General features: G+C 35.7%; 1 protein-coding gene across 8 annotated transcripts in view; it reads left to right on the top strand.

Annotated features, from left to right (window-relative positions):
• Positions 1 to 12,487, top strand: part of LOC106884453 (mediator of RNA polymerase II transcription subunit 25) — a 67,927-nt gene that overhangs the window by 15,349 nt on the left and 40,091 nt on the right. For 4 of the 8 annotated variants that reach the window (XM_014935842.2, XM_052969211.1, XM_014935843.2 and 1 more), the window contains 2 exons: positions 2,969 to 3,058; positions 4,473 to 4,535. The exons of 2 other annotated variants lie outside the window; for them this stretch is intronic. In XM_014935842.2, coding sequence (XP_014791328.1) covers positions 2,969 to 3,058; positions 4,473 to 4,535 — 153 coding nt within the window. The remainder of the gene's footprint in view (positions 1 to 2,968; positions 3,059 to 4,472; positions 4,536 to 12,487) is intronic. 2 more of the 8 variants (XM_052969212.1, XM_052969214.1) reach the window with 1 other exon arrangement.

The following is a 12,487-nucleotide window of genomic DNA, read 5'->3' on the forward strand; positions in this document are numbered from 1 at the left end:
ATGTATGACTCAGTATATTGGTGTTTGTGTGTATGGGTGTATAAAGTTGCACACACATAGTTATATTTATGTATGTGTGTCTGTATACTGATATATATATGTTTGTTACAAATGCTTCCGTGCACACACACTTTGGGTACCATATGTATATATGCTTATATGTATTTGTATAGATGTGTGTTTGTATGTATATGTATGCATATGTGTGTATGTGTGTGTGTGTGTGTGTATATGTATGTAGGTGCGTATGGATGTATGTGTATACATGCATGAATATATGTATGTTTCCTTTTGGATAGGGATTTACATAATGTATGTATGTATGTATGTATGTATCTATCTATGTGTGTCTGTGTATGTGTATTTGTGATAAATTAGTGTTGGTTTTGTTTACGCCTCTGTTACTTAACTGTTTGGCAAAAGAAACAAATAAAATAAGTACCTGTTTTTAAAAAAACAAAGCTTAAGTACTGGGGTCAAATTGTTTGATTAAACCCTTCAGGGCGGTGCCTCAGCATGGCCACAGACCAATCACTGAAATGAGTAAAGGATAAAAGATAATCCTGTGAGGTAAAAATACTGAGAACAGAAGAGAAAAGATGCTCAGTTGTCATAGAAACTAAAGAGATTTCCAAAGTCACAGTTAGAGTGGAAGCTGGGAATAAATATGAGCAATGAAGTGTCTTTTCATGTACATATTACCTAGGTGGCAACTGTGCAAAAGCCTTGCAGGAAAGATTCTGAGATCATTCAGTATGAAGGAAAGCAGGAAACCATGTTGTGATTGTAGAGAACATTTGTCTTCAGCTGACTGGGTCATTGCTCACTACTCTGGTTAGCAGTTTGGCCAAAAGAAACTGATAAAATAAGTACCAGGTTTAAAGAAAAATAAGCACAAGGCGGCGTGCTGGCAGAATCGTTAGCACACCGGGCGAAATGCCTAGTGGTATTTCATCTGCCATAATGTTCTGAGTTTAAGTTCTGCCGAGGTCGACTTTGCCTTTCATCTTTTCGGGGTTGATAAATTAAGTACCAGTTACGCACTGGGGTCGATGTAATTGACTTAATCCCTTTGTCTGTCCTTGTTTGTCCTTTCTATGTTTTGCCCCTTGTGGGCAATAAAGAAATTTTAAAAATTGCCCAGTGGTTAGAGCAGGATCGCGGTTTCGATTCCCAGACCGGGCGTTGTAAGTGTTTATAGAGCGAAAGCACCTAAAAGCTCCACGAGGCTCCGGCAGGGCGGGTAGTGGCGAGCCCTTCTCTTCTCTTTTGGGGTCGATAAATTAAGTACCAGTTACGCACTGTGTTCGATGTAATTGATTTAATCCCTTTGTCTGTCCTTGTCTGTCCCCTCTATGTTTAGCCCCTTGTGGGCAATAAAGAAATAAAAATAAACACAAGGGTTGATTGATTCAACTAAAAATTCCTCAAGCTGGTACTGAAGCATGGCCGTAGCCTGATGATTGCAACAAGTAGAACGTAGGAGACGACAAACGATACTATATTTCATTTATGATATAGTCTGCTTTGTACATTAAAAGATTCCGGAATATATCTCGAAATATTTATCTGTTTGCATTTGAGTGTTTGAGAAAATCTGTAAAGAGATTTGAACTTGACTCGAGTGAAGTACATTTTGTGGAGACCTGATAAAATGTGAGCTTAACTTGGGTGAATTAATAAATTTCATTCATTCATAAACAAAAATTCTCTATAGATGGAATAAACCTTGCTCTGTCTCTCTCTCTCTCTCTTGTACTTGAATGAATTAAAGGGGGTTAACGAAAAAAAAAAAAAAGATTATCTTGACTATTTAATGTGGATAATTTTGGAGTTTAACATTTGTTATCGATTAAGATGTTTGTAACTTTGATCACTGGCAGTATCTTCTCCTACACAACTTGGATAGTGCAATATACTGAGTTGAACTACTTTTTGGTCTATGAGATTTTCCAGACTTTGTTTTCGGTTTGTATGTTTCTTGATGTGAATCCATGTGTTAAAACAGTTCATGTAGTATCTCTGGAGGGTCGTTATGCTAATAAATACACACACTGGTCCTGTGTTGTTTCTTTATTTTTCATATTCATTTGTCAATTGGTTAAACAGTTAACCAATTAACTGATTGATGATGATGATGATGATGATGACAATTGATTAATCATTTAGTCAGTCAATCAACTAGTGCAATTAATTAATTAATCAGACAATTGATTAATTCAAATTAAATTGAAATTAATCAAATAATCGATTTGGTTAAATAGCTAATCAGCTGACAAATAAGAAGTGAAACAGAACCAGTGCATGTGTTTATTATTGACATAATGACCCTCCCAGATGCAACAAAAGATTTCTACTTTTTAAGAACAAATGAAACAGTGTTTACTAATTATCAAATATAATCATTATTGTAAATTTTATTTAATTTTTATTTGTATACTTTAAAATATTTGAATTGTTTTTTTCTTTATAATTTGAAATGCATTTCCTGTCATGTTTTTGCATTTTGAATTAACTTGTTTTAGTTATTGTGATTTGTAATATTTGTGGTATATTATTCTTGTTTTGGAAAAAAGGTGTAAAATTTTGTTGCAAAGATGTTCTTTCTTAAAGTATCATCAAATCGTTCCTACACCATTTCCAATTTAACCTTTAGCACACTTTAAGCACATCATGTTGCTGTATGAGTTTTCTCCCCTGTAGCAACAGGGCAGTGGCAGGGGAGACAATTCTAGAGAACATGCTGTGTGCTAAAGGTTAAAATTCTAATCCTCATTTCATTTTGTTTAAAACTTAAAAATTATTTTTTGTTTCTATTGCATTTTAAATGTTTTCATTTAAAAAAAATTTTTTTAACTTTTGGTCCGCGTGAATCTTTTCATTCCTAAAGGTCAGATAAAATATAACTGGTACTTGAACCTTTTCTCTTTCATGTCTGTTTTGTTGATATATATGGTTGGCTTTGCAGATGGTTACTCAGTCAAATGTACCACAGCCACTGACTGCCATATCTGTACAGAACATGGCACCTACTTCAATGGGAGTTGTTACCACACAGGTTATTCTAATTTTTTTTTCTGTCCTCTATATCCTAAATAATAATAATAATAAAACACCTCACCGTTTTTTACCTATCACCACAACTGCTTTTTTTTATTACTTTTCCTTAAGCAAATTAGTTGGACATTATAATTTAGGAACATAAATTAATGAAAATTAAGCAATATAAAAGACGCTACCACTGTATTGGATATAAACTCAGTTAGGTAATAATTATGTTTAGCTTAGAAACTAAGATGAATCTTTCTTGGCTTTGTCTTTAGATTTATAAACCGATGTAGTTTGAATGTTAGACTCCTAGGTAAACATAGTTCATTTATGATTCTAATATTTCCCAGCTTCAGTGAATATATGATATAACTTGGATGAAACATTTTAAAACTTCCAAGTAAATGGCTGGTTTTTGAAATATATTAGTTGACACTAATGTATTCAGTTCTGACTGCTCTTTATCCTTTATAAATGATTTTAAATGAAATCCTTATTTAGACAATTTGTCAGGTTTGTCATACAGATTGTTTCAGCTCTGTGAATTAAACAGTTTATTTATATATTTATTTGGCCAATGTTCAAATTCCGCCAAGGTTGAGAGGTTGATATTGCCTTTCCATCTCCCTTTTAAGGGTCAATAAAGTAAGTACATTTTGAGCAATGGGATGGATGTAATCGACTTGACCTCCATCTAAAAAAATGCTGGCCTTGTGCCAAAATTTGAAACGATAGCTTTTCAATTGAACCTCATGTATTCTGCATCTGCAGTAGTGCTATCAATAAGCAGATTAGTTTTGGTCAGGCTTCATTTTTGCCTTAGCTCATATTGCAACTGTGACCTTGTATGTGTTGGCCCCTGTGATAGGGGCTGTTGTCACTTTGGCAGAGAGCTAGAGATTAAAATTGTAGATTTCAGGCAGAGGGGATTTATCTAACGATAGATATAGCTGCTCTTTTTATCAGTGGCACAGCGAGAATGTATGCCTCCTGGGGGAAGCCATTGAGTCTGCCCCATCCTGCCAAAAGGTGCTTATACAGCAGATGTAAAGTACTGCCCTTGTAAAAGTGTCTGCCGAGGTAGACTGTTCTCTTTGGCTCCCTCCCTCCTTCTCTAGCTATGCTACTGGTTTTTAGACAAATAGAAACAAACCATGCTAGGGTTGGTTTGTTGTGCTTAGTTCTTACTTGCAATGAAAAGTACATGGGGATGGTTTTCATTTGCCAGGAGAAAGATTAAGATATCTAACTATTCTAAAAAAATATATATGTAATTAAAAATGTAAATAGATAAAGGTATAAAAAAAAATGTCTCTTCCTATGTCCACTGATTTGTTGTTTACTGCAGGGAAAAGGTTATGTTTTGATTTGCTGTGAGTTCCCACCTATAGCATGCCAACGAGTCTGTTGTTTTTCACTTGTAGTGCAATAGTATGTCTGCTGTTCAATGGAGAGAAATAGAATTGGCAGATAAGAGGTTCCCAATGGTAAGGCACAGAACAATTTTTGGACTCCCTTCCGCTAGAGGGACAACCAGTTTATTTCCCGCCATTCAGCTTTGGTTATTCATTTGCTTTCCTTGGTCCCTCAGGTTGGTGAAGGTTGTCATCTCAATCGAAAAGAAAGACACACTGCGTCAGGAAATACATATGTTTTCTTTTCACAAACAAAACCCCCCATTATTTATTTATTTATTTGCTTGTTTATTAAGGCTCTTTTCCATATCATTTAATGCTCCGTCATATTTTACAAAGATTCACTGTGTGCTCGAGACAGCTATGGATGACTTTACCTATAAAAACAACACGTAGAACAACAAAAGTAGATCTAAATATCCTTGAAATAGAGCAGGGGTTTTCAAACTGTGGTCCGCGGACCACAGGGTGTCTGCAAGGACAAGACAAGGGGGTCCGTAGACAGCAAATACTTTTTATGGGCAATTTGATTTTATATATGTTTTTTTAATCGAAATCTTTTAATTGACAATAAACCTATTTGTTAAATACTGTTAAATAAATAAATGTAAAAATACATGTTATTTTAAGCAAATATTTATGTATAAATTTCATAAGCGTTTATAAGGGGGTCCCTAAGGTAAAGTCTGAAATATAAAGGGGTCTGCAAGTCAAAAAGTTTGAAAACCCCTGAAATAGAGAACAACATTGAATATGCAATGCAGACATAGAACACTCGCATCCAATACTCAGAGTTTCCCTACCCACAGCAGATATGACTTTATCTGATTTCTACTCAGTAATCAACTCAAGTACTATTGTTAATCAGCTGCAAACAAAAAAAAAAAACCTATAATAACTTCACCACGACTAATGAACTATGAGCTTAATGTTTGTCCATGTCTGGTTTATATTTATAAATGTATTTATATGATGCTGTTGTGCAGCTCCATGTCTGAGCAAGCCTCTGACCAAAGGTGTTTCAACCATAGCCATCCCATCAGTTTTTTCAGGCATTGTGTACCTAGTTCATACCTTATTCACATTATTTCAGTATGTCCTTTTTATCTGGAAGATGATAGGGTGGGTGAACTTTGAGAGAGGTGTGGTTGTTATTCTTAACAGGATGAGTGAGAATGTAGAGGTTACCTCATTGTTTCTGTACATATATCTGTGTTAATATATATATATGTGTGTGTGTGCTTCGATATGTGTTTATATATATGTGTGTTTGTGTGTGTAATCTGGTGTGTGTGTGTGTGTGTGTGTGCACGTGTGTGTGTATATATATATTTTTATATATATAAAGATGACCAGTAAAGTGGACATTTAATGTGCTAGAAATAGACCACATGTTGTGTCTACTAAGACCTAATAGTTCTCAAAAGAAATTCAGCGAAATACCAAACCGTAAGCGAGCAACATGTGGTCTATTTCTAGCACATTACATGTCCACTTTACTGGTCAACTTTATATATATAAAAATATACCTTAATCCCCTAGGATCTCAGATATTTTTTCTGAATCTCTTGGATTCTTCCAATGTGCTAGCTTCCTGGTAATAAATCGATATTAATTAATATCTGATTTTTACTCTGTTTTAATTTAATTTAAATATATATATATATATATCTATATATATATATATACATATATATGGATCAAAACAGTTTGATTCAAATTCATCAATATTCAGATTTCCAATGGCCTTCATGCCGGTGGCACGTAAAAAGCACCCACTACACTCTCGGAGTGGTTGGCCTTTGGAAGGGCATCCAGCTGTAGAAACCTTGCCAGATCAGATTGGAGCCTGGTGCAGCCTTCTGGCTTGCTAGTCTTCAGTCAAATCGTCCAACCCATGATGATGATGTTCCATGTCTCGTTATCTTCATGTTAATAGATACAAATGAAAATCTGTAGCCTGGATATGAGAGCTGTAAGTTTTCCATTGGTTCGCCATAGATATTCTCCTTTTCCCCAGTTTTTGACAATACATTCACATCTGTATATATGCTTGTGTGTGTATGTGTATATGCATTTATATATGTAATGATGTATGTATGTGTGTTTTGATTACAGCATTAGAGCATTTTAGCTCTTATTTCTAGCAATGCAGGCGTTTTTAACACCCTACTCCTATTTAGCGACAATTATAGCTTTCCTGTTTGGTAAAACATTGCACACTGCTGTCAGTAATAATTTTTTTGGTATATAGATATATATATTTGTTTTTTTGTTATTGTTTTTTGTTTTTTTTAACTATATATATATATATCTATCTATATATCTATATCATCATCATCATCATCATCGTTTAACGTCCGCCTTCCATCTGTGTGTGTGTGTGTGTGTGTGTATGTATAATGATGTGTGTGTGTGTGTATGTATAATGATGTGTGTGTATGTATAATGATGTGTGTGTGTGTATGTATAATGATGTGTGTGTGTGTGTGTATAATGTGTGTGTGTGTGTGTGTGTATAATGTGTGTGTGTGTGTATGTATAATGATGTGTGTGTGTGTGTATGTATAATGATGTGTGTGTGTGTGTATGTATAATGATGTGTGTGTGTGTATGTATAATGTGTGTGTGTGTGTGTATATGTATAATGATGTGTGTGTGTATGTGTATGTATGTGTATATGTCTGTCTGGATGTATATGTGTGTGTATGTTTCTATACATATGTATGATTGTGTGTGTGTGTGTGTGTGTGTGTCCATAAATTCATATATGGATGGCTGAATATCCATTGCATTTTCCAAATAATAAACTTTTGGTGCAGTATTTCATATGAATATACACCGAAAATACAGAAGGTCTACAGTTTATACATACACATATCCATATGTATATATGTGTGTGTGTATATATAAAACATATATTCAAGTGTCCTTTCAGTGGATTTAAATGAAAAATATTTGGGAATGTTTTATAGATGCCCGCCATTGTTGTTTATACATGTTATTCTAATGATAGAAATGAAAGACTATGAAATACATTGGTGTAAGCCAGACACTTGATATTTTTTATAAAATTGAAATTGGTTTCCAAATGCTGGGGACAAGTAGACACTGGATATTCTGCATTTTGCACCCTCTTGTGGTTTTTTTCTCCTGCTTTTTTATCATGACACATTTTATTTATCTCATGCCCCATGAAGGGTTAGGACCCACATTTTAAAAAACGTTTGTCTAAAGCAGTGGAGTGACCCCGATAGGACATTTGGGGATCCATATAAGATTTTGTTAAAATTTATGTGCAATAAACTGGTTATATTTTTACAGTACACAAAATATTTTGACAATTTTTTAATACAATTCCCTAATAACATTTAACCATGAAAATATAAGACTTTTTAAACACTGAATTGCCATGAGGTCCATCTGAGTAAAATAGGAACCAAAGAGGTTCATAGGTCAGAAAGGGTTGAGAAACATCTGGTCTAAAGTAAAAAGGTGTTTCTTACAGTAGGCTCAGTTTTGAGTTATTATTTTCCTGGGTTAACGTTATCCCAAAGGTACTATAATATAAATATGTGTTACATTATGGAGAAAAAAAAAATGAGAAATAGTTGGGGAAGATGTGGTTGAACTGGTAGGCTAGTGGCAAGTTTTTGGTTATGTTTTGTTTGTTTGTTTGAGGTCTGTTACATCAGGCAAAGCAGAGGCTGTTCCTTTTTAGAATATTCAGACATTTTATTATAAGTTATTTTGTCACGTGTTATTTCTACATCATTCCCCCCCCCTTCCCCCCACACCCGACTATTGCTAATGACTCGATTGAGAAACGAGGGTGGTGCCTGATGTCAGCCAGGCAGCCTGAGGCAAAGCAGTCATTGTACTCTCTTGTGTCGGGAAGCAAACACAAACGAGTTGTGTAGTCAGGTTTGAATTCTTTATCATGTGGCCGAATGTGCTATCCCTATTTACCTTCTGTACCCTCTTTGAGCTGATCTCCCCCCCCCCATCTGCCAGCATTATTATAGGGTATGAAATGTTTTTATCCAGCTGTTTCAGTGCCATTGTTGATGATTTGATGCTGACTTACTTGACATCAGACATCTTAACGGTTCTCTTATTTTAATGTTTCTCTCGTTCTCTCTGCCTCTCCCTCTCTACGTTTAACCCTTTAGCATTCTGCTCACTCTATCAGATGGAATGCTTACACATTCATATTGTTTTGAACTGATCATGTATTATCTTGTAGCTCAAAAGTTTCCAGTAATGTAATTTGTTCAATTTTAGACTGACAGTGTAGGATAAGTGTGAAAGGCCAGATTTGGCCAGTTTGCACATAAAAAACAGGTAAAATAGTTTGGCTGGGTATGGCCGGTTAAACCCTTTAGCCTTCAGATTACCCTGTCAAATGTAATGCTTATTTATTCACGCTGTTTGGAAATAATCATGCATTATCTCATAGCTTTGAGATTTCAATGATTTGATTGTATATCTTTAGAATGACATTGTTGGATAAGTACGAGGGGCCAGATCTGGCTGGTTTGAATATAGAACCAGTAAAATGTGTTTAGGCCGGATTGGTTGGTTTAGGGTTAATAGCGTATTTCTCTTTGTGTATCAATATGTCCACTGATTTGTTGTTTACTGCAGGGAAAGGTGTTTTGATTGTCTGTAAATTCCCAGTCTGCTTTTCACTTCATTATTGTCCAATGTTTTAAATCTGGGTTTTGTCCCCGTTAAGAGGGGTGGCTGGATCTACCTCAGTGCCATAGCAACTGAGGTATGCAGGTGCAGCCCACCCCAACCTTTGGGCTGGCTGGTACCCATCCTCCTTTGCTATCATGAGGCTTGTTTGGAGCTGGATTTTCTACAGGGAGCATACCCTTGCTTACCCCCAACCTCAGTTTCTAGACATGAGTGGTCCTGAGACCAAGGGCTCTACCATGATTTTGAAGAAGTGTGGTGGAAAACTTGCTGAAGAAGGCAGGGATGCTATTCCCTGAGACTCCTTTCAGAGCCACTTGTGCAATAATAGTATGTCCCCTGCTGTTCGATGGTGGGAAATAAGGGTTGGCAGATAAGAAGTTTCTAATGGCAAGGTATAGAATGATTTTTGGGTTACCTTTTGCTAGAGGGGCAATCAGTTTATCAGGAGAGGGGGGAAAATGGCTGTGCCAATTGTGTTTAATAATTTGTCTCTCTCTTTCCCTCTCCCTCCCTCTCTGTCTCTCTCCTCTCTTTCTCTCTCCCTCCTTCCCTCCTTGTCCCCTCCCCTCTTTCTGTTTATGTATGTAAGCATATTTCTCTTTACATGTATGAAGAGAAGTAACTCATTTATGTTATTCATGCTCAATATAGTGTAATCTCTCTCTCTCCCTCTCTCTCTCTCTCTCTCTCTCTTTCACTCTTTCTATCTCTATGTGTATATTTCTGCACATGTGTGTGTGTGTGTGTGTGTGTGTGTGTGTGTGTGTGTGTGTGTGTGTGTGTGTGTGTGTGTGTGTGTGTGTGTGTGTGTTTGCTTCCAGTGCTAAAAAGCACATGTTGCCAAAACAGTCTGAAAGTCCAAATTTCAGAATCCAAACAGCTGCATCAAACCATCTCATTCCAGTCATTATCATCATCCAAAATAAGCACCATTATTGTTATCACTAATAATAATAATAATAACAATAATAATCGTATCATGACTGGTTCCATTCATTCATCATTAAAAATCTTGTTTTGCATGTGATTTTTTTTTACTTTCCTTTCTTTTACAAAAAAGCTACTAACCATTTTTTTTGTCGCTTTGTCTGTCATTATAACCATTAACCCTTTAGCATTCATATTATTCCGTCAAATTTGATCTGTATTTATTCACATTGTTTTGAATTAATCATGCATTTTCTTGTATCATCAAGATTTCAATAATGTAATTGTTTATTTTAGAATGACATTGTAGGGTAGGTGTGAGAGGCCAGATCAAATTTAATCCTTATTTATTCACCTTGATTTGAATTAATTGTGCATTACCTTGTATCTTTGAGATTTCAGTCAGTGATGTAATTGTTTATTTTTAGAATGACATTTTAAGTTAGGTGTGAGAGGCATGATCTGGCCAGTTTGAACATAAAACCAGCAGAATATTTAGGCCAGTTATGGTCAGTTTAAATTTCAGGCTTTGGTACAAAGGTACTATAGTAGAAACCCATACCATCAAAGTGACACTGGGGTACAAGTATACGAAGCCCAGTATACCCATCATGACTACCCGTCTGATAAGGGTACACCAGGCACATGCATCACAACCATATGTGCGTGACATGGTGATCTCATGTCAAGATAAACAACACATGACTTTGCATGTGGGGCCCAGGTGGAATTTTCTTCAGTTCGAGTGGACCATTCCACTCAAAAGGCCACTAATTATTATTATTATTATTATTATTATTATTATTATTATTATTACTAGGCAACTCCTATGAAGATGACTTTTACCTTTCATCTTTTTGGGGTCAATAGGTACCACTTGAGTACCAGGGTCAGTGTAATTAACTAGCCTCGTCCCCCAAGTTTTCGGGCCTTTTGTCTATAATAGAAAGAATTAGAGGTGGCAAGCAATGTTTCATTGCATTTCTTCTGGCTTTGCATTCCGAGTTCAAATTCCACTGGGATTGTCTTCCCTTTTATTTTCTCCGGATCAACGAAATAAGTACCAGTTGATCACTAGGGTTGATGCAATTGGTTAGGCTTTCCCCTAAAAATTGCCCTTTCATCCTTTTGGTGTCAATGGAGTAAGTCCCTGTTAAGCACTATGGTCAATGTAATCGACTAGGCCCCTCATCCACTCCCAAAATTTCAGGCCACCCTAGAGTAGATAGGATCATTATCATTATTATTGTTATTATTATCCATAGACATCAAGCTGGCAGAATCGTTAGCATGACGGGCGAAATGCTTCGTGGTATTTCATCCGTCTTTATGTTCTGAGATCAAATTCCACCGAAGTCGACTTCGCCTTTCATCCTTTCAGAGCCGATGAATTAAGTACCAGTCAAGTACCGGGGTCGATGTGATTGACTGTCCCCCTCTCCATAATATCCAGGCCCTGTGCCTATAGTAAAAAGGATTATTATTATTTATCGTTATCATCATCATCATCATCATCATCATCATCTGAACATTTTCCTGCCTTGATCCTAATGTCATCAATATATATCCAAGCTTTATAATTCGCCTATTGTCTTGTTTGCTCTGTACTCTGTACTTCACTGAAATGGCTATATGTAAAAAACATATTTTGCTGTTTTCTTTTTATCATTGTTATTGTTATAATTGTTTTGCTCTGTATGAAATTGCATGTTTTATATATATATATATATATATATATATATATATATATACACATACACATATACATATATGTATATTCATATAGGTACAATGTTGACTTTCTGGACACTTATGGTTCGGAACCTCTTGTAATCCATACTAGTTTCCAAGCAGGAACTTCAAATTCCTGCAGCCACCGGACTAGTTTAGTGCGGTGCTCTGCAACCTTTTTTCACTTGCAATACACTTATATTCTTTTCAAAATTCGACAGCGCACCCGAACTAAAAATATAATTAAAGGTATAGGCGAAAAAAAATTGTTCAGATTACACTGTGGCACACCTAGGAGCATTGGTTTAGTGGTACCTTGCACATTACAGTATTAATAAACTTGTTTAGCATGCTGGGCGAAATGCTTATTGGTATTTCGTCCATCTTTACGTTCTTAGCTCAAATTCCGCTGAGGTTGACTTTGCCCTTCAGGGTCGACAAATTAAGTACCAGTTACGTACTGAGGTCAATTTAATCGACTGCCCCCCCCCTCCCCCAAAATTTTGGGCCTTGTGCTTAGAATAGAAAAGAGTATTAATAAACTTGTATCATTTATACTGATATACAGATACCTATATTTCATTTAATTATTCAATTAAATTTAATATTCGTTTAATTTAACATGTGTTGACCGAGGTGACCTTTACTGGCGTGGAAAAATA

Source organism: Octopus bimaculoides, chromosome 7 (assembly GCF_001194135.2).
Source record: "Octopus bimaculoides isolate UCB-OBI-ISO-001 chromosome 7, ASM119413v2, whole genome shotgun sequence".
Lineage (NCBI taxonomy): Eukaryota > Metazoa > Mollusca > Cephalopoda > Octopoda > Octopodidae > Octopus > Octopus bimaculoides.